At 46.2% G+C, this 22,111-nt stretch overlaps 1 protein-coding gene across 7 annotated transcripts in view; it reads left to right on the top strand.

Moving 5' to 3' along the window:
- The window catches only part of RPS6KC1 (ribosomal protein S6 kinase C1), a 230,954-nt gene extending 221,581 nt beyond the window's left edge, over positions 1-9,373 (top strand). For 3 of the 7 annotated variants that reach the window (XM_021063842.1, XM_021063833.1, XM_021063840.1), the window contains one exon: positions 9,076-9,367. In XM_021063842.1, coding sequence (XP_020919501.1) covers positions 9,076-9,267 — 192 coding nt within the window. In that variant the 3' untranslated portion in view covers positions 9,268-9,367. Of the gene's footprint in view, positions 1-9,075 lie in introns of all 7 variants that reach the window. The other 4 variants (XM_021063835.1, XM_021063836.1, XM_021063841.1 and 1 more) reach the window with 4 other exon arrangements.

Here is a 22,111-nt window from a genome sequence, read left to right as displayed (position 1 = left end):
TCATTAAAATGCAGCCATTGATGTGTGATGGATTTTTTTTAAAGCTTAATTAACTTTCCTTCTGTATATATAACCTATAATAATGACAAACATATTGGGAAAAAATTACCCCTGCTTTTTCCCCCTCTCTCCCTATCCCCATTATAAAGACATTTTTAGCTGTGGATGCCTCACTTTGTTAGGATCAGATGCCATTAATTTGGCATTTTGGAGAAGAGTAGGTGGCAGGAACTCAAAGCTTTTTGAGACATTGGTCATTTCTAAACCAAATACTCATGTTTCTGCTGGAGAAACAGGTTTTTTTTTTTTTTTTTTTGTAAAGAAAAAGTTTAAAGAAACCAATATTCCAGGTGACTCAAGAGCTATCTTGAATGACTTTGTGGAAAACTTTGCATTCTTAAGATATTCTTGGACGTCTTCTCTGGAGTGGTTATAATTGCGTAGGAACTGAGTAAAGCATATCCCTCCCATTTTCACTGGGAGATATAATTACCATTGAGATAATATAACTACCTTAGAGAAAATTTGGAAAAGAGGAAATGAGTCTTAATAGTCTCCCTCCTCTAACACAACAGTGGTTATTTTAAGTTTTTCCTTATTCCCTAGCATTCTTTGTCCACAATGGTCACAAAGTTGTCAAACAGTAAAGCCACAGTGAGCAGGTGTGGAAATGGACCAGAGCTGCAGTCAGAAGAGGAATCAGAGGAAGGAAGAGGAATTGATTTTGTGACTTAACAGGCATTGGATGCGAAATTTGGGTTTTATCAAGAGTGGGGGAATGACAGCCGCCGCCAGGGCCGTAAGGCCATCGTGTCACATAAGGGTGGGAAATTTTTCAAGTCTCTTGGAGCTCCTCCTCTTGGTCAACAGGGAGACCGGGTCCTCTCTGATCAGGTTCTGATTTGTTCACTCCCTCAAATGATCTAACTCCTGTCAGTTGAAGACTCAGACTCATTGGTGACTGTCAAAAGTTTCTTGTGACTTTTGCCTTTGTAGTTGAATTTCAAACTTTGTATTTTTTTGAGCAAGTGGCTGACTAGATGCATTTAAGACTCTGAGGAGAACATAGTGAATGACTGTGGAGACAACAGGGGATTAAAAGAATTGTCCAAAGACCTTGGATAATGCTGATTAGTCTAGACCCTGCCCCAGCCTCTGATCAGCCAGAGGCACAATTCCATTCCCAGACTAAGGAGAAGGGAGGTTCGATATCAGTAAATTTGCCCAGCATTTTTACATCCTCTTGATTTATTGAGGTTTAATCTCTGGCATCCAGAATAACATTATTAGAGGAAGGAATTTAAAGACTCTTCTTTTAACAAAGTTTTAAACAGAGAAGGGCAAAGATAGTTATGGAAAGAAGGATGAAAGAAAGACAAATACGGGTATGGCAGTCAGTGGCTCCCTGTGTCCACGGGTCTTGATCAGGAAGTCATGGATCAAAGCTGCCCATGTCTGGCTGTCTGCTGCTTGATCTGGGATTCTTGGGAAAGTTGTCTCTTTTGTGATGCCATTTGTTTCAGAAGACTCCTGAAGGAGTTTCAGTGTTAGATCTCCTGTCAGTGTGGAAGCCCAGGATGTATGATATCTTGAGAATCATGACTCCAGTAGGGGTAATACCTTGGCATTTCACTGCAGTCTTTGTAGCTAATGGTACCTGATCTACAAGATACACCTCAGGTTTAGGAGCCCTGACAGAGAAGGCAGATAAGGCACACCCTGTGATTGCTTTACAGGGAGGTCAGAGTAATCCTGGAAGGTGAGAGGGTTAGCAGTCTCTGAGATCAGGATAGCTTTATTTCACAGGGCTGGATTTTTGGCCCCTCATTTTTTTTTTTTTTTTCTTTTTTGGCTACACCGGTGACATATAGAATTTCCTGGGCCAGGGATTGAATCTGAGCCTTAGCTGTGACCTATGCTGCAGAGGCAGCAATGCCAGATCATTAACCCACTGTGCCAGGCTGGGGATTGAACCTGCGCCTTCAGCAAAGACAATGCCTTATCCTTAACCTGATGCACCACAGTGGGAATTCCAGGCCATTCAGTTTTGACCTGAAAGATTTCAGGGAGAGCTGCTGAGAAATCTTGTCTAATATTCATGCTCTTTTTTTATATCCATCCATGGTCAATTTTTGATCTATATGTTTGAGATCATTTTGCTAATCAAATAAATTGATAGAGACCAAGGAGCCCCAGAGTATATGTTCCAAGGACAATCGTTATTTCTTCAGTGAACTTTCATCTTTCCTAATACTGTAGTTGGAAAGACCTTAACTGGATTATTTTATCGCTGCTGTATTTACATACATTTATCTCTCTAAGGAGAGAGGAATTGTAATTTTAGTTTTTTGTTTTTCCTATTTCCAGCATGATTCCTTCTGGCTGGTTATCGAGTGTATATCACCCCCCCCCCGCAATATAAGTGGCTTAGAATAACTTTATTTTGCTGATGAATGTTCGCATGAGCAGAACTCCACAGGTACAGCTCATCTTTGGTCTATTCAGTGTCACCTAGGTTAGAAGTGTCTGAAGGCTCACTCCCTTGCATGTGAGCAGAGGTACAAGACTGGGCAGGCACAAGGGATATTTGTGTTCAGATTCTTCTACTCCAAATGGAGAGGCCCTGGAAGCCTCAACTGCCCTTTCACGTCTTGGTTTCTGAACAAGGCCTGCTCCTGCCTGGATGCTTCTCACGTTACATGAGCAAATCCTCACATGGTCCTCAAGGTAGGGTCACAGTAGGGTCAGTGCGGGAGACTCGCTCATAGTGGTCACTTAGAGTGAGGCTACATTATCAGCCTGTGTGAGTTCAGACAGCGGGCTGCACTCACATGTCTGGTCTCTGAGCTGGGAAGATTCACACAGCTGGGGCATCTCTCTACACACCTGTGTTCCTTCCAGCACAGCAGCTGCAGAGGTGGCAGATTTTTACATGATGACTCAGGGCTTCTAGGGTGCACATCCCAAGAATGGGAGAACTGGGTGGAAGCCGCATCTTTTTTATTACCTAACTTCAAAAGTTACCTAGAGTCATTCCTCTTTATTCAGCTGCAGTGCTGTCTAATTGAGGTATAATGAGGCATAAGTGTAATTCTAAGTTTTCTAGTAGCCACGTTAAAAAAGTAAAAATAGGAGTTCCCATTGCGGCTTGGCAGGTTAAGAATCCAACATAGTATCCCTAAGGATGCAGGTTTGATCCCTGACCTGGTTCAGTGGGTTAAGGATCTGGTGTTGCCACAAACTGTGACACAGACTGCAGATTCAGCTCCAATCTGGCGTTGCTATGGCTGTGGCATTGTAGGCCAGCAGCTGCAGCTCCAATTCAAACCCTAGCCCAGGTACTTCCATATGCTGCAGGTGTGACTCTAAAGAGAAAAAAAAGTAAAAAGAAATTGGTGAAATTAATTTTACTGATATTTGATTTAATCTGATATATCCAAACATCATTCTAATATGTAATCATTATAAAACTCTTAGTGGGATATTTTACATTTTTTTCCATACTGTCTTCAAAATCCAGTTTTGATTTTATATTTAAAGCACATCTCAGTGCTGAATATTTTTTTCAGATGTGAAAATTTCCATAGTTAATGTGAAATGTAGTCCTATCAGAACAGTCAAGGTGTTTGGTAAAAGATACTGCTTCAATTTTTTAATTTAGACAACTTAGAATTGAATAAAATGATCATTTCAGTTCTTCAGTCACAATAGCCACGTTTCAGATGCTCAGAGGGCATGTGTGCCTAGTGGCCACTGGCTTCAATGATGGATTGTGTGCCTCTGTGAGTCAGAGTCCTGCCCAGGTTCAAGGAAAGGGAATGTAAGTCCCACCCCTTAATGGGAGAAATCAAAGTTTTAAAGAAAATGTGGGAACAGAAATCTTGTGGATCTTTCCAGAAAATGCAATCTGCCATCCTCTCCAAATTTCCCTTGGTTGATTTGCTTTCATTTCTGTCTTTTACGGGGAAGATTTTCCTTTAACATCTGTTCCCTAAAGCTGAAGTTCTTAGAGCTTGGTTGCAGCTCTGTGTGTGGGGCAAGGCTTGTCTGTTGGTAGACTTCACTGAGGGTGATTGATGGGGTCTGATCATCTTATTGGGGATGCATTGCAGGGAAGCATCTTTGGTTGTCTCTCTTAGGTCAGATTCTTCAGAGAAGAATTAGTCTCCTTAAGGTATTTAAGCCTGGTTGTCGGGGTTGGAGGCAGGGATGGTGTCAACATTCACCTGATGCCATTGTTTCTGAAAAATGTCTCAGGTGGGGTCGGGGAGCCGCCGATTCTCCTCTTCCAGCTCCATCCTCATCCTGCCTCCTGGAGCCTCTCTGGGCCTCTGCTGCGAAGCACACTGTCCAGGAGCTTAGGTATCCTCTTTTTCCATTCTGTTAAGCCAGTTATCACTCATCACCTACCTTCCAGCCCCCAAATATTTGGAGACCTCTGTTGCATGCTGTCTTTTCCTCTCCTGTTCTCTTTAGCCTTTGTGTATTCCTTCACTTATTATTTTAGCATGGTTTTAGGAGGAAGCAGAGAGAGCTTTAAGGAAGGAGATCCCTGGTGTCCTGCTAATGTGACAATACCACCAGCAAGAATGGCAGGCCACGTGGTGCCTTAGAACGCCTAGCTCTCGAATTCAAAAGTTGTGCTGCTCTTCAAATTAAAATGTAGTGTGCAAGTTCACTATAAATTACAGTTCATTTAATGATCAGTCAACAGATATTTACTGAGCAGCTCATAGATGCCAAGCATTGTCATGGCCCTGGGTGTGCAGTAACACAGAGGGCAGAAAAGGCACAGAGGCCAGTGCTGCTTAAGCTTTTGTGTGTGTACCTCACCTGGCGATTTGTTCAAAATGCAGATTCTGTTTCCGTAGATCTGGGGTAGGACCTGAGCGTCTCCCAGTAGATAATCCCTCACCCACCACGGAGCTTCCAACCAACTTCTGAGCACCCCACTCTCCTTGTGAATGGACGTTAGAAGACAGTCTCGAGCATGACAGATGTTTAATTTCATTATAAACCTTGCGTAGGAGTAACACGCTCTGCCTGTCTGTGCTTTCACAATGTCTCTGCTTTTTCCAGAAGCTGGCTCATGGCCGTATATAGGTTTTCACATCTGTTATGTTCGTAGGTTCCTAGGATGGGAAAGGACCTAAGAAGTGACCTAGTGTAAAATCCCATTTGTAATCATTCTGTTGCGGTTTCCTTGTGGGTTAAGCCCTGGCTCCTGAGGTTACTGGATTGTATCTTCACAGCGAGTGTCCAACCTCAAGGTTGGGGCATGGTGGGAGATTCACATGCCAACGGCCCTAACCGTGGCCCATCCACATGCAGGCACTGATTTGACCACAGGCACCACTTTATGTGTTTCAGTGGCTTCCGTGTCCCTCCAGACACCTGTTACTAAGATCCGGACTGGGAGAAACCCAGGGACAGAACTCATGTAGTTGGTTTTTCCTACTGTGTGGCACACTGTAGGTATTCAATATTTGCAGCTTATTTTTTCATACATGTTTTCCCCACTGGACTTTTTTGTCCTCCTACTAGACCTTTGATACTTAAGATGATGTGCAGGTACTAGAATTATCAACATCACCTGGAAACTCAGGAAACTCTCAGACCTTACTCCAGGTCTACTGGGACAGAATTTGTAATTTTATTTATTTATTTGTATGTTTTGTCTTTTGTCCTTTTAGGGCCACACCCGTGGCATATGGAGCTTCCCAGGCTAGGGGTCTAATCAGAGCTATAGCCGCTGGCCTACACCAGAGCCACAGCAACGCCAGATCCGAGCCATGTCTGCAACCTACACCACAGCTCACAGCAACACCGGATCCTTAACCCACTGAGCAAGGCCAGGGATCGAACCCGCAACCTCATGGTTCCTAGGTAGATTCATTTCTGCTGTGCCATGACAGGAACTCCCAGAATTTGCAATTTTAACAAGATCCCTGGTAACATGCATGCACACTTAGGAAGTTTGAGAAACACTAGACTGTGTGTCTTCTCTGCTTTTTTTTTTTTTTTTTTGGCTTTTAAGGACTGTACTCATGGCATATGGAAGTTCCCAAGCTAGGGGTCGAATCAGAGCTGCAGCTGCTGGCCTACACCAGAGCCACAGCAATGTGGGCTCCAAGCCACATCTGCAGTCTATACCATGGCTCACGGTTAACCCACTAAATGAGGCCAGGAATTGACCCTGTGTCCTTATGGATACTACTCAAGTTCATTACCACTGAGCCACGGGAACTCCTCTGCTTTGTTTACTCAAAAGTTGGGGAGTGCCAAGCCAGTGCTCGGCACGTGCTGGCTGCCCAGTAAGTACTCGTCAACTGGCTGGTCTTCAGCGAGCCAGGCTCATGAACAGAGAGGTCTCTGTGTAATGAGCTCCCGGTCAGATCCAGGATGGTGGGGGGAGGAGAGGAGAAAGAAGTCCTTGCTTTGAGCCTGGGAGCTTGAACCTATTTGGAAGCCCCAGGAGCAGCATCTAGTGTTTTCCCTTCCAGGTTCATCCCAGGATTTTACAGATGGAAACTGACCTTTGGGAGATCCCCACTGCGGCCCCCCATTCCTAAAGCAATCCTGCCAGCTTGACACCCTCCCAGAATCCTTCCAGCTCTGAATGGTCTTGGACCTTAGAGGGGCTTCACGCCTGCCTGGATGCCTGGACCCCCTCCAGCGATGCAGGGCGGCCCTACGACTGCAACGGGGCATGGCTCATCTCCAGCTCGCCCCTTACTCTGGCTGTGTTTCTCCTGACAAAGGCGAGCACAGGATGTTCCAAAGCCTGGAGAACCCAGCACCTTCCCCCCAGCCATGCTGAATCATTTTAAGAATCCCTGGAGTTCCCGTCGTGTTTCAGTGGTTAGCGAATCCGACTGGGAACCATGAGGTTGTGGGTTTGATCACTGGCCTTGCTCAGGTGGGTTAAGGATCTGGCATTGCTGAGAGTTGTGGTGTGGGTCACAGACACGGCTCGGATGCCACGTTGCTGTGGCTCTGGTGTAGGCCGGCAGCTACAGCTCCGGGTTCGACCCCTAGCCTGGGACTCTCCATGTGCCTCGGGAGCGGCCCAAGAAATGGCAAAAAGACAAAAAAAAAAAAGAATCCCTGGATTTCAAATGAGCTAACTTGAGGATAGCCTTATATTACCAGAAAGTTTTATAAATAATACAACAACAGGGCTCTGAAGAGTGTTGTAATCGTATTTTATTTAATTAATAATATATCAACTGAAAAATATAAAAATAAAACATCCCTTCAGCAGAGCCAAGAGCCATCATATTGCACATTAATGACTATTGTCTGGGATTGCTTTGAGAAGGTATAGAGAGTTGAGCCAAAGTTTTCCTCACCCCAGAACATTCCGTGGAATAATTAAAATCACTGAAGCCCTGGTACAAATTTATTTTGTTTAAGATAAAATTTTCCCCCTAATATAGGCTCGTGTGTATTCATGAAAGAGAACTTGAACAAACGTAGTCACTTTCAAAAAAATGAAAGTCACCATAACCTACCACTCAGAGACAATCACTGGTAACATTTTAATATATTTCCTTCTAGTCTTTTTATGCGTGTTATGTATTCTTGTGTAAAATAGAGATTATTCGGTTTGAAAATGTTTGCGTCTTTGTCTTCACCTATCATTACATGGTAGCTTATTTCCACATCCTGCTAAACATTCTTTGAAAATACCATGTCGCTTTACCCGCAATCTTCTATTACATGGATGTTTCCTGTTTTGTTGCTGTTGGTTTTTTAGTGATTCCTCTTTTTTCCTTTTTCTTTTGCTTCTTAGGGATGCACCCTTGGCATATGGAGGTTCCCAGGCTAGGGGGTCTAATCGGAGCTGTAGCTGCCAGCCTACGCCAGAGCCACAGCAACACAGGATCCGAGCCGCCTCTTCGACCTACATCACAGCTCACCGCAACGCTGGATCCTTAACCCACTGACCGAGGCCAGGGATCGAACCCGCAACCTCATGGTTCCTAGTCGGATTCGTTTCCGCTGTGCCACAGTGGGAATTCCTGATTCCTCTTTTGCTGATTCCATAGACTATTTCCAGTTTTTGCTGTTACCCATAATGCTGCAACCTCCTTTCCTGGAACCTGTCTTTGGGAAACAGTCTGAAATCATGCAAAATCTTCGTTACTGCATCAAATTGGGATTTAAGCTGAAGACTTCTTGCCATATACTTGCCAGACCAGTATCTGGCATCAGGTTCCACTCTGCTGTGGCTTTATGGACGAGCTTTTTGAAAAGCGCTGAGTCCAAAACCCCACTTCAGTCAGCTGAGCGTGCTGCTTCACTGGTTTTAACTCAGCCGAAGGGAGACAGCGCCCGCGGCTGAGCTTGACGGAGGCTTCGGTACCCAGAGTGGAGAGTGGAGAGGAGTTAGGACTGATGGCTGGTGGTCGCTTAGGCAGCATCGGTGTTTCTGATGTCTTGGGTGAGGAAAAACCCGAATGTCGCCTCACACACTTCCTCGTAATGGATTCCTCTGTTCCCCTTTCTTTGCTCTGCCAGCTCCTCTCTTCACAAACCCCTGTCCTCTCCATCATCACCTCTTTTTTTCTGTACCTGCTGCTTTGCTCTTTCATCAAATGTTTTGACCCCGTAGCTTTTTATTATTTATTTATTTATTTATTTGTCTTTTTAGGGCCCCACCCATGGCATGTGGAGGTTCCCAGGCAAGAGGTAGAACTGGAGCTGTAGCCGCTGGCCTACGCCAGAGCCACAGCAACGCAGGATCCGAGCCACGTCTGCAACCTACTCCACAGCTCACGGCAACACCAGATCCCTAACCCACTGAGCAAGGCCAGGGATCGAACCCGCAACCTCATGGTTCCTAGTCGGATTCGTTTCCCCTGCACCACGACGGGAACTCCGACCCTGTAACTTTTGAGAATCTGGCAGCTGCTCCTAAATTGCCCACGACTGAGGGTCGGGCAGGGATAGGTATTTCATCACAGCTGACAGACCTCATCACGACTGTATTAGGATGAGCTAGGGAATGGGGTAGTAGCCGACAGCAGCAAAATCTCAGTGCCTTTACGTCATCGTTTATTTCTCACCCAGGTAACTGCCGTTCTGTGGGGTTCAACCCAGCAGTCCTGTCTGCTTGGATTGTGTGGCACCTTGATCTTAAGACATGATGGCGGGATGACCGTGGCAGGTGATGAGTATGTAGGACGTGGCGCATTATCTCCCACGTGCTTCAGCCTGGAAACAACACATGTTACCGTCTTTGGGTCAAAAGTAAGCACATGACGTCCCCTGATTGCGTGGCGTCAGGAAAATGTCATCGTCTGTATGTCCAGGAAGGAAAGAAGACTTACCAAGAAATATTGGTAAGCATCTTGATGTCTCCCCACATTGCCAAAAACAGAGTCCAGACACAGTAATTAGAGAACCACGTCATTATTAAATATGTCCAAGCAGCAGTGATAAATAGTGCCTTAGGAGAGCATCCGTTATATAGGCTTTATGTTTCAAACAGAATTCATTGTTTCCAAACACATGAAAGTCTTTGCCTTGTGGTGCAAACAACTGCATCACATTAACCAGGATGTCATGATGGAGCTTAGAGTAACCCAGGAAGCTACCTGTGTTTTCTGTACAAATGCCATCACTTAAAGGGAGAGGGGTATAATTCAGCTAGTTGTGAAGGGAGGGCAGGCAGGTTTTAATTTGTGTACCTTGGCTATTTGGGAGTTAACGTCTTGGAATCAGTGGCTGTGTTGAGCAGGACTGCAAGGCCACATCTAGGCTCGAAGGGAAGAGAACATGGATTCAGTCATGCAACAGATATTTACAAAGCACTTACTATGTAGTAGGCATCCTACCAAGTGCTGATGCTTGCAGCTCACGTGGAACTTAGACTATCAATCTCATTTAGCAGTGTCTGTCCTGTGTGTGTGTGTGTGAGTGTGTGTGTGCGCGCGTGCACACGCACACGTGCATGTGTGGTCGGTCAGGGAAGTGGAGGCACATTACTGTCTTCGCATTTCCATCTCTGAGCTAATGTGCCTGTTCAGTTAGTGCCGCATTAATTGAAGCACTAGAAGTAGCTGCTCATCAGCTGTCTCTCACATGCACGCTCATAAGAAGGATGTAGGTTTCGAAGCGCTTTCCCCTGATCATGATGCGTCCTGCGGAGCTCACCGTGTGCCTCACCCCTGTGACATGTATTTTCAAGGAAACTAAAGGTATTCATGGCGCACTGTCTCCTTTTGTGTCTCTCTTTCCCTGGCTCACTCCTCTGGCTGCTCTGCAAAACCTTAATTATTCTTATCAGGTCCCAGATTCCATTCCCTTACACAGAATTTCCTATTGTCTTAGCCAGCTTAAACGAGCAAATGGGAATATTGTTTTCCCTCCTCTCGTTCCTCTAAGTTTTTTTAAATCCACGTAGAATGGAATGCCACCTTTCTTCATCCATTGTTTCAGGAAAAGTGGTGCAAAGACCTGCAGGATCTCCCAAGGGTCTCATTCTTGGTGGGGATGTCTTCTCCATAGGCTCTGTGCCATGCAACTCAAGTGGAGTGATAAAGGGGACAGAGGGAGCTCCAGAAGAACCAACGTGGGCAATTTACTGGTTCCTGTCTCCCTTTGTTCTCATTAGCCTGCCTTTCCGGCTCCCCCAGTCTGTCTCGTTCCAGAGAGCACGGGACGTGTTTGGGACCTTCTGAGTGGTGCAGTAGGTAGCTAGTCAAGTACCGCGCCAGCCTTGGGTAGCAGAGGGCTGTATAATGACACTGGGATATTGCCAAAAATTAAAAAGCAAAAGCAAAAATGAGTTTATTTCTAAAGAATAATAAGTATGCTGTTGTGCATGTTTCTTCTTTATCATCTCTCTGTCTAGATAATAAATATGATAAGTCTAAGAACAGATTTTCCAAACTACTTTCTCTATTGGGATCTGTGGAATATTAATACTCATAATTTATATATAATTATATATTTTACATATATGGACATACATATAAAATACACACAGGTTTGGAACTAGACGTTCAAATGCCACACCTAACTGGTAAAAGACATTTTCGATCCGTCATGGGCAACCGTTTCAAGCTGTCATGTCGCGGTAAGGATCTTTTTGTTTGTTATCTGAGTCCCCAGCTGCATGTGGAAGGAAAAGTCATCCTAACAAGAAAATTCTCGGTAATAATGTGCTCCCTTATAAAATCGGTCTCCGCTCAAACAACCGTCCCTGTTTAACACGAGAGTTTTAACCCTGCCCATTGGGTCAATATCTTTAACATTTTCGGCTCTCAGTCCATCTCAGCTAATTTCAGGGTATGGGAAACAGTTGACAACCCTAATGCACATACAATATAAATAGACTGCAAAGTGAAATTGCAAATCTTGCAGAAGAACCAAGTTTTCATAAAGTTGTTGACAGTGATTCGGAGCAAAGCCTTTGACAGCTGGAGACTGGGCAGCGCTGATTAATTAAAAATTGAAGAGGGAAGAAGCAATTGAAAGCTATGGTGACAATATAGGTGTTTGAAAAGACTATTATTTGAACCGTACAAATACAGGTGTAATACCTGAGTATTTAAAAAATGATCGGAGTTCCCGTCATGGCTCAGTGGTTAATGAATCTGACTAGGAACCATGAGGTTGCGGGTTTGATCCCTGGCCTTGCTCAGTGGGTTAAGGATCTGGTGTTGCCATGAGCTGTGGTGTAGGTTGCAGACGCGGCTCGGATCCTGCGTTGCTGTGGCTCTGGCACAGGCCGGCAGCTACAGCTCCGATTTGACCCCTAGCCTGGGAACCTCCATGTGCCACGGGAGCGGAATGGCTCTAGAAAAGGCAGAAAGACAAAAAATAAATAACTAAATTACTAAATAAAAAATGATCTGTTTTATGGGAGTTCCCTTATGGCCGAGCAGGTTAAGGATCTGACCTTGTCACAGCTATGGTGCGGGTTCGATCCCCGGCCCAGGAACTTCTGCGTGCCATGGGCATGGCCAAAAAGGAGACAATCTGCTTTGTAATCTGACATCATGCCAAAATGAAAGGAGAAATGTCAGAATCCACGGGAACCTTAGAAATTTTTAGTCCACCCATCTCCCGCTTGAGATGAAGACCCAGGGAGGTTGAAAGTGCTGTACAAGCTCGTTGTCACACTGCAGGCGATGGAGCGGGATCAGACCGCGGGGCTGCTGACTTCGCTGGTTCTTCTGTTCACTCCAGACAGGTGTATCTGGTGCCTTCTCACTCCCCACATCCCATGCAGCAGAGATTCCTGCTAGCCGCTCATTCAGAACACACCTGGAATCTGCCCCCCTTCTCGGCACCCCTGTCTCGCCCCGAGTCCCTCCCTGGCTTGCTGCCGTAGCTTTCCAGCCGGTCTCCCACTCCATCCTTGTCCCTGTGATGGCCACTCTTCACACAGCAGTCAGCCTTTAAAAACAGGTCAGGGAGTTCCCGTTGTGGCTCAGTGGTAATGAACCTGACTAGTATCCATGAGGAGGCAGGTTCGATCCCTGGCCCTGTTCAGTGGGTTAAGGATCCGTCATTGCCAAGAGCTGTGGTGTAGGTTGCAGATGTGGCTAGGATCCTGCATTGCTGTGGCTGTGGTGTAGGCTGGCAGCTGCAGCTCTGATTTGACCCCTAGCCTGTGAAATTTCATATGCAGTCCTAAAGAGCAAAAAACAAAAACAGGTGAGGCTTGGAGTTTCTGCTGTCATGCAATGAGTTAAAGATGTGGCATTGTCTCTGCAGTGGCTTGGATTGCTGCTGAGGTGCAGGCTTATTCCCTGGCTCTGCACGGTGGGTTAGGGATCCCGTGTCACTGTAGCTGTGGCATAGGTCCCAGCTGCCACTTGGATTCAATCCCTGGCTTGGGAACCAACCAACCAACAAAACAAACAAACAAACACCAGGTCAGACTTTATCCTTCTTCAGCTCAAACCTTCCAGAAAAAAATCCCGTGTCCTCCCTGAGGTCGTGAAGGTCAACCACGTCTTGGTCCTTTGTCTTCCCTGATGTCGTCCATCTTACTGTCCTTCTAGACTCTGCTCCGTTGCCCTGGCCTCTTGGCTGTTCCTCAGCTCCCCGCACTCACTCTGCTCAAGGCTTTGCATGCACTTGTTTCCCCCTTCTAGAAGGCCGCTCCCCCAGAGGGCTCACTTCTGCTCAGTGCTTTTCACATGTCCCAAGCTCCCATTTTCCAAGAACACTTTGACTTTGTCATTCTTTTCTACTAAATTTTCATTAGAAAAATGGTCAAGGCCTGCCTGACATCTTTATTGAATGGGTGTTATCTGCCTTCCCATATCAGAATTTAAGTGCTGTATTTATTGTTCATTATCTGTTTTCTCTTTGTTTCTTTGTTTCTTTCTCTCTCTCTCTCTCTCTCTCTCTTTCTCTTTCTTTCTTTCTTTCCTTTCTTCCTTCCTTCCTTCTTTCTTTTGTTGGCCACAGTGTGCAGTGGCTTCATGTGGGATCTCAGTTCCCAAACCAAGGGTTGAACCCAGGCAGTAGCAGTGAAAGCACCAAATCCTTACCACTAGGCCACCAGGGAACTCCGGCGCTGTATGTTTTCAATGTGTGCACAGGCGCTTGGCGCCCGGGTCTCCTTTGTTCCCAGGTACTGTTAGGACACTAACGCTGTTAGGAGATTTGCAATGAGTAGTTCTTGGGTAAACAAAGAAATGAATAACATGAATGATGAGATGAACAAGTTATAGTATCTATATTGGGGTTATAAGAACATTGTCTTTAAAAGTCAGTTGTTGGCCAGGTCTCTTCCCCAACAGCGTTCCATCTGGCTGTGCACTTGTCTGGTCCACACAGCACCCTCCGTGCCCTTTGCCAGGGTGGAGCCTCACTCAGGGAACCGGAGGACCCTGGGGTCCTGCCTTTCAGTCTTTCAGTGAAGGGGTGGGGACAAGGTCGCTCAGTCAGAGCTTCAGGATCACAGGTTTGCCAAGTCGTAGAGGTCCTGCTCCCCCAGAGCTCTTGGGGCTGGGAAGAAATCATTCACATGGATGAAGAACTTTTTTTCTTTTTTTAATTTAGAATTTCAGCAGCTCTCTCAGTCAGAGATGACATATGCAGTGTTTGAGCATTGGTCTTCTGTTTGCTCTTCTGTATTTTGGCCAGAAGGAGAGAGGGCAGGTTCCCCTAAGTTGTCCATCTTACTGTCCTTCTACTGTCTCCTTGTAGTGAGAAAAAAGGTTGAAATTCCTGCTCAAAATCAACTTCCTTGGGTTTTCCTTCCCTTCCCTTTCCTGTGGTTATGGGGTTGGGGGTGGACTGGAGACCTGGGCAAAATGGGAGACTTCCAGGTTAAGGTGTGTGTACTGGTTGGGGACATTTGTTTTAAAAGTTTGGGAAACACTTAAGGACCGGGAGGTGGTTTTTGTTTGTTTGTTTGTTTGTTTTTTCAAACGATCAGTTAGCGTTCCTGTTGTGGCTCAGCAGGTTAAGAACCTGACTAGTACACATGAGGATTTGGGTTCAATCCCTGGGCCTGCTCAGTGGGTTAAGGATCTAGCGTTGCTGTGAGCCGTGGTGTGGGTCACAGATGAGGCTCAGATCCTGCGTGGCTGTGGCTGTGGCGTAGGCTGGCAGCTGTAGCTCCAGTTTGACCCCTAGCCTGGGAACTTCCATATGCTGCTGGTGCAGCCCTAATAAATTAAAAAAAAAAAAAGATCAGCATGAGATAAGGGAAATTGAGGGGATAGGTGAGGTGAGGAGATGGGGAACTAGCTCAGAGTAAAAGCACTTATTGCAGCTGAAGGAGGTTGGGCCAGGTGTCACACAGAGAGGCCGGGTGACAGCTCCGCAGGGCAGATGAGCAGCAGCTGCATCGCAAAGAACAGCCGGCCTGCTCTCCTCTCGGGGGCCTAGATGTCTGGGGGCAGGAGATGACTTGAGGTGACTGTTTGGCTTTTATACCCATTCATTCTGGGTTAGTCCACTATATTTCAGGGTCAGCCGTCCTTAACTCATTTGGGTGGCAACTGATCTAACACACTGGCAGCTGCCTGGAAGATTCTATGGTATGTCCAGCCCCTTCCCTGACAGCAGAAGCAGCTGGGAAAGTTTGGAGAATGGTGCTAACCTCTATCTCCTGCCCTCGGCTTTGCCGCATAAACACTTCCTGTAATGCTCTGCCGTGTGGACCTTCCCTGCTCGATAGAATGCAAGCGAGCCGGGCCCTCTCCGCAAACCTCCATCCTGATTGAAAGACGAGTGAGCCTCGTCCCCGCCATCTCGGGCAGCTTCCCCAGCCCCACAACGTGAGCACAGGGTAATGATGTCCAATTTTGCACACTTCAGATCCATTAGTAGCAATTACCTTTCTCGAGGTGTTTTGAGTTCGTTTTAACGTAGCATTCTTACGGTTGGCGGATAATGACAGTAATATTGTACACAACATTTTCAAGTCGCTGTTTTTAGCTACAGTAACACCATTAGTAGGTCTATTTAACAGATGCATTTCAGGCGAAAAGTTAAGGTGGTTCTCGTGGTTTCTTTCCCTTCCCCCCATGCAAACCGTCACTGCTGTTTCATTCAATGGAGATTTTTACTCCAGTTTTTCCGAGATAGTTTTCCTAGTTTGGGTCTTCCTATTAAAACGGGATGCTTGTGGGACTGCTTTGATCTAGAATTATTCATTGTTCTTAGCTGTTCTTATGTAACTGTTCTTTTCATGATATGCAAACTGACCCAGAAATCCAAACCTCACAATAATGGGAAAAGCATGTGTTTTTTCTAGAGCTCACGTGGGAAGCCTGGTGGGAGAGATCGTTGGGTGCCTCAAGGCAGAGGGGGGACCACTGAGCTGCCCCGGGGAGAAATTGCTCTGAAGGGGCTGTCAACCTGCCCTCCCGAGTTGTGTCGTTATTTAGTTTCCATTTGGTAGCTGGTCATCATGTGTCTCACATCCTGCACTGGATTCCTCGGCTGCCCTAACAAAGGCACACCAACCGAGTGGCCTAAAACAAGACGTTTATTCTGGAGCCTAGAAATCTGAGAGTAGGCACTTGGCAGGATCCCTCTGAAGCTCGGCAAGAGGATCCCTCCGCGCCTCTTCCGGGCTTCGTGGATTCTGGTGGCATAATTCCAACCTCTGCCCCTGCCTTGTCCTCACGGGTCTTCTCCTCATTTGTCTCTGTCTCTTTACATGACCTTCTTTCTTTCTTTTTTCTTTATTATTATTATTATTACTATTATTATTTTTGGCCTCCAGAGGCCTATGGAGATCGGAGCTGCAGTTATGACCTATAACGCAGCTGCGGCAATGCTGCACACTTTAACCCACTGCTCCGGGCTGGGAATCGAACCTGTGTCCTTGTGCTGCAGAGATGCCACCGATCTCCTTGCACCACAGGGGGAATTCCCACATGACTTCCTTTCTTTCTTTCTTTTTTTAAATTTTTAATTTTTTTTTTTTTTTGTCTTTTTATGGCGGCACCTGTGGCATATGAAGGTTCCCAGGCTAGGGATTGAATCCAAGCTATAGCCGCTGGCCTACACCCCAGCCATAACAACCCCGTATCTGAGCCATGTCTGTGACCTACACCACAGCTCATGGCAACGCCAGATCCTTGACCCACTGAGTGAGGGCAGGGATCGAACCTGCGTCCTCATGGATACTAGTCGGGTTCATTTCTGCTGAGCCATGACAGGAACTCCATGACCTTCTTTCTTATAAGGACATCAGTCCTGTTGAATCAGGGGCCCACCCCCATGACCTCACCTTAACCTGCTTACATGTGTAAAGACCCTATTTCCAAATCAGGTCACAGTCACAGGTAACAGGGGTTGGGATTTCAACACTTTTGTTCAGGGGACATGATTAACTCATGACATCCCTCGAGAGGGCATTATACACGGTAGCCAGTAGGCAGAAGCATGAAACCCTTAACACCCCTCATGGAAACTTCTTGAAACCTAGAGTATTTGCTATACTCCCTGAAGCAGTGTTTCCTAAACCCTTGACTATGAAACAGGAATCTGTATTTCTTGGTTTAAAGAGTGTCCTGTTGTCAAACATGCTAGAGGTGCACAGTGTCCCAGATTTGGGGACTTTGGCTACCTCTTAGCGTATTAAAGGGGCTGAGAAATCTTGCTGTAAAGACACTTTCCGGTTCCCACTGTGGCACAGTGGGTTAAGGACCTGGTGTTGCTGCAGCTGTGGGTATGGCATAGGTCACAGCCGTGGCTCGGATTTGATTCCCAGTCTGGGAACTTCCACATGCTCTGGGTGCTACCGCAAAAGAAAAATAAAAAGACACTTGCTTAAGTCAAACTTACTTTCACTAGCTGTTTTGACCACAGGGACTTTTTTCCCCCCTCCCAGTTTCCTCCGTTAACTGCAGTGGAAACTATTTGGGGGAAATAGAGGCCCATCGAATGTTCTTTCTGTCACATGAATTGCCCCAAATGAGGTAAGCTGTGTATTACAGCATTCGGTTGAGTAATTTTTTTGTATAACATGAAATGGGCACTGAAGAATAGGAACAATATTTAAAGACTCAATTCTGAGTGATGCTCAAATTTGGTTAAGAGTCACGGATAACTAGGCAGAACGGCTGCAAGTCACCCTCGGGCTCAGTCTACTCACCTGACCTCTGTATGGTGTGTTTCTGCACTTGAAATTGGGACATGCATAGACCTTAAAAACGTACAGCACATAATTACTATTTGAGCCCAGTAATTCAACCAGGAAAATCGATGAAGTCAGTGAGTCCTTATGCTATTCTGTGCTTTCAATCACAATGATTTTAAGTGATGTGATGAAATGGTGAGCAGCCTGGGGAAAACGTGATTTTCTGCTTATATTTAAAGGATCATAATGACGATAATTTTCCAACAACAACAACAAAATCATCTTTTCGACCCTCTCATCACCATGTGAGTTCTTTATGCTTCTTTTTGGAAAAAGTTTAATCAGGTGAGCATTCCAGCAAACTTCTAAGATGGTTGTTTCTTTTCCCTCTCTGCCAGTTGGTAAGATACGAGGGAGGGAATAACAAATCCATTTTGGTAGTAGCCTGGGCAAAATCTCATTAGGAAGGTCAGGCTCCTAGTGAAAATGTCACACATTATATTGCAAAGCCAAGTAAAAATGATTTTGGAATCATGGGTGTGCCCTGGATTAAGATGAAGCTGGTGTATTTATTGCAAATAGACACTTTAGAGGGGTCGTTCATAAAGAGCATTGTTTATTTTTTAAATTTTTTTTTTTTTAAGGTCGCACCTGTGGCATATGGAAGTTCCCAGGCTAGGGGTCGAATCGGAGCTGCAGCTGAGGCCTGTGCCCCAGCGATGCTGCAGCTTATGGCAACGCTGCATCTTTAACTCACTGAGAAAGGCCAGGGATTGAACCCAAATCCTCATGGACACCATGTCAGGTTCTTAAACTGCTAAGCCACAATGGGAACTCCACATTGTTTGCTTTTTAAATTATTCAATTTGAGATTCACTGCAAGTTCCCTTTAAATAGTAAATACTCCTGGTGTATTACAGTTAAGATTTAATTTACAAATATCTGATTACCATATCACTTTTTGGATCATATTAGATTTATAGTGTTGAAGAGCATGGGCTTTGAAGTCAGACGGACTTGTGTTCAAATCCTAACTGACTTTACTCCCTACTCCTGTGAGCTTGTGCAGATGCTGTACTCTGTGAGCTTTGGTTTTCTTATCTGTAAAATGGGAGTAACAACACCTGCCTGGGATGGTTATGGTAGGCACTCTGTTAGGTGATATACTTAAAACCATTCCTGGTATGTGAAGGGTTTAGCTTAATGCCCAGTGTACCTTCGTATGATGTACATAAAGTCTTAGTTCATTGCTCAGTAAATGTAGCTGCTGTTATTATCTGCAACTGTAAGGTTGCAGATAATGCTTATAAGAGCATTTACAGTTTTCATCGTTTAAGAAATACTTACTGAGTGTCAGGAGTTCCCGTCGTGGCGCAGTGGTTAATGAATCCGACTGGGAACCATGAGGTTGCGGTTTCCATCCCTGGCCTCGCTCAGTGGGTTAAGGATCTGGCATTGCCGGAGTTCCCGTCGTGGCGCAGTGGTTAATGAATCCGACTGGGAACCATGAGGTTGCGGGTTCAGTCCCTGCCCTTGCTCAGTGGGTTAACGATCCGCGTTGCCGTGAGCTGTGGTGTAGGTTGCAGACACGGTTCGGATCCCGCGTTGCTGTGGCTCTGACGTAGGCAGGTGGCTACAGCTCTGATTAGACCCCTAGCCTGGGAACCTCCATATGCCGCGGGAGCGGCCCAAGAAATAGCAAAAAGACAAAAAAAAAAAAAAAAAAAAGGATCTGGCATTGCCGTGAGCTGTGGTGTAGGTCACAGACTCGGCTCGTTGGCTGTGGCTGGCAGCTACAGCTCTGATTAGACCCCTAGCCTGGGAATCTCCATATGCCACGGGAGCGGCCCTAGAAAAGGCAAAAAGACAAAAAAAAAAAAAAAAAAAAAAAAAAAAAAAAAACCAAAAAAACTTACTGAGTGTCATCTTATGTGCCAGGCACAATTTTCTTTTCTTTTCTTTAGTCTTTTTGCTTTCCAGCTCATGGCAATGCTGGATCCTTAACCCACTGATCAGGGCAGGGTTTGAACCTGCATCCTCATGGATACTCGTCAGATTTGTTTCCACTGAGCCACGAAACTCCATGCCAGGCACCACTGAAATTGCCAGGGATGTAACAGAGAACAAATAATTTCCTGCCTTCTTGTCTCCTCTTTTCCTGGCTCTAGTCTTCAGCACCTTATGATGCATTCTCCTTCTGTACAAAGCTGCCCTCTTCCCAGGGCACTGAATCTCATTGCTGTTAAGGGCTGCTGTAACACAGTACCATCAGTTAGGTGGCTTCAATAACAGAAATTCCTCTCTCACAGTTCTGGAGGCTGGCAGGCCAAGATCAAAATGCTGGAAAGGTCTGGGGCGTCTTCTCTTGGCTTGTAGACAGCCTCCTTCTTGCCCAGGCCTCACCTACTGGGGACGTAGATAGATCACCGTCTCAGATCAGATCAGGACCCACCCTTAGGATCTCATTTTACCTTAATTACCCCCAAGGCAGCTCTTCCTCCAGATACAGTCATGTCGTGGATAGAGCTTCAAAATCGGAATTTTGGGGGAACACAAACATTCAGTCCATAACAGAAAGGAAATGACATATTAAGAGTTTAATTTCTTTCTTTTTTTTAAGCAACTTTTTAATTTTATTTTATTTCATTTTATTTTTGCTTTTTAGGGCCGTACCTGTGGCATATGGAAGTTCCCAGGAACTGCATCAAATCAGAGCTGCAGCTGCCAGCCTACACCACAGCCACAGCAATGTGGCATTGGAGCTGCATCTTTGACCTACACCACAGCTCACGGCGACGCTGGATCCCTAACCCACTGAGCGAGGCCAGGGATCAAACCCTCATTGTCGTGGATCCGCCTTGGGTTCATTAACCACTGAGCCACGAAGGGAACCCTTGTTTTTTCTTTTTTTACTTTTTCTTTTTGGCCACACCCAAGACATATGGAAGCTCCCAGGCCAGGGATCAAACCCTCGATGCCACAGAGACAAGCCAGATCATTAACCCATTGTGCCATAGCGGGTACTCCCTCTTTTTTTGTCTTTTAAGGATCTGAATGTATATATGCTTATTTAGCTAAAGTAAAATCTATCGCCCCTCTCTTGGGAGACACCCTGCAGTTGTGTCCTTCTGCACAGTTGCCCTGGGCCTGGTGGTAACATCTACCAGAGGACCAGGGCTGCGTCCTCACGGGCCTCCATGGCGATGCTTTTACCAGATGGCATTTTATCATGAGGCACCAGAGGAGGAGACAGTCCCCTGCAGGTCCTCAGTGAGCTGCCCCGGGCATCCTTGTGTTCTGTGCAGGGGCTCCTCCCTAAGGGGGCGAATGAGGCCTGAACCCAGCCTGGCTCCTGTCCCCAAGCCCTGTGCCCTCACGGCCACGCAGGCCTGGAGACGTGTGTCCTTATTCGCGTGGAAGTACTCGGGCCGACAGCAGCCTCCTCGTGCCTGGGTGTGGCTGGACATTGAACAGTGTCTTCTTTGTCTTCGGGAGAAAATTCTCTCCAGTGTGAGCATCAGAAATTGGAGTTCCTGGAGTTCCCGTCGTGGCTCAGTGGAAACGAATCTGACTAGGATCCATGAGGACGCAGGTTTGATCCCTGGCCTTGCTCAGTGGGTTAAGGATCCGACGTTGCTGTGAGCTGAGGTGTAGTTTGCCGACGCAGCTCAGACCTGGTGTTGCCGTGGGCTGCGGTATAGGCCAGCAGCTACAGCTCCAATTCGACCTCTAGCCTGGGAACTTCCAGATGCTGTGGGTGCAGCCCTTAAAAGACAAAAACAAACAAACTAACGAAATAGCTGTGCTTCCCTTGGGCTCCTGATTGGTTTTGTGTTGTGGGTACAAGCATAATTTCCTCTTCCCGTGGACCACGAGGAAGCTTAGAATCAGGCCGGAGTCTCCCCTCTAGCAAGTAGGTGGGATTTCACAGCATGCATCCCGAGTGCCGCTGTGCAGAGTGGTCTGGGTGGAGCCGGGAACCATATAAATATGTTAACTTGAGAAACTATTTTCTGCATTGCTTTGTCTGGGTCGTAAATTGAGTCTGGGTCTGCTTACTTGAGAAGATTATTATAATTCATTCCGTGTACACTTGTGTATCTTGCTCTGTGCTGGTCACACGGTGGGGATGAAGACAGGCTGGGCCTCTACCCTCAGGGGCCTATATGCCCATCGGGCAGAAGGCAGGGGGAGACTGAGCAAGGCGATTACAGACTGGAACAGTGCCCTTGTGAGTGCACAGGGGTGAGGGGCTGGGGTAAGAGGGGGTTCCTTAAACGGAATGAGCAGGGAAGCCTTTTAAAGGAGCACTAATTTACTGTAAATTGAATCCTTAGCTTGGTGCCCAGCACACAGTAGGCTCTCAGTCGATGGGAACCGCTGTTGTTATTATTAACTGTTCTCTTGCCCTCACTGTTGGCTGCTCAATGCATGGAGACAGAGGGAAACATCGCCAAGTTTGAAGAAGTGGTGATGGCTTTGCAGGTGTGCCGGCACTGGAGGCTCAGGGATCCCCAGCTGATGAGCTCTGGGAGTGTC

The sequence above is a fragment of the Sus scrofa genome, chromosome 9 (genome assembly GCF_000003025.6).
Source record: "Sus scrofa isolate TJ Tabasco breed Duroc chromosome 9, Sscrofa11.1, whole genome shotgun sequence".
NCBI classification, from domain to species: domain Eukaryota; kingdom Metazoa; phylum Chordata; class Mammalia; order Artiodactyla; family Suidae; genus Sus; species Sus scrofa.
Note: the sequence above shows the minus strand (reverse complement) of the source record. Positions and strands in the feature narration are given on the sequence as shown.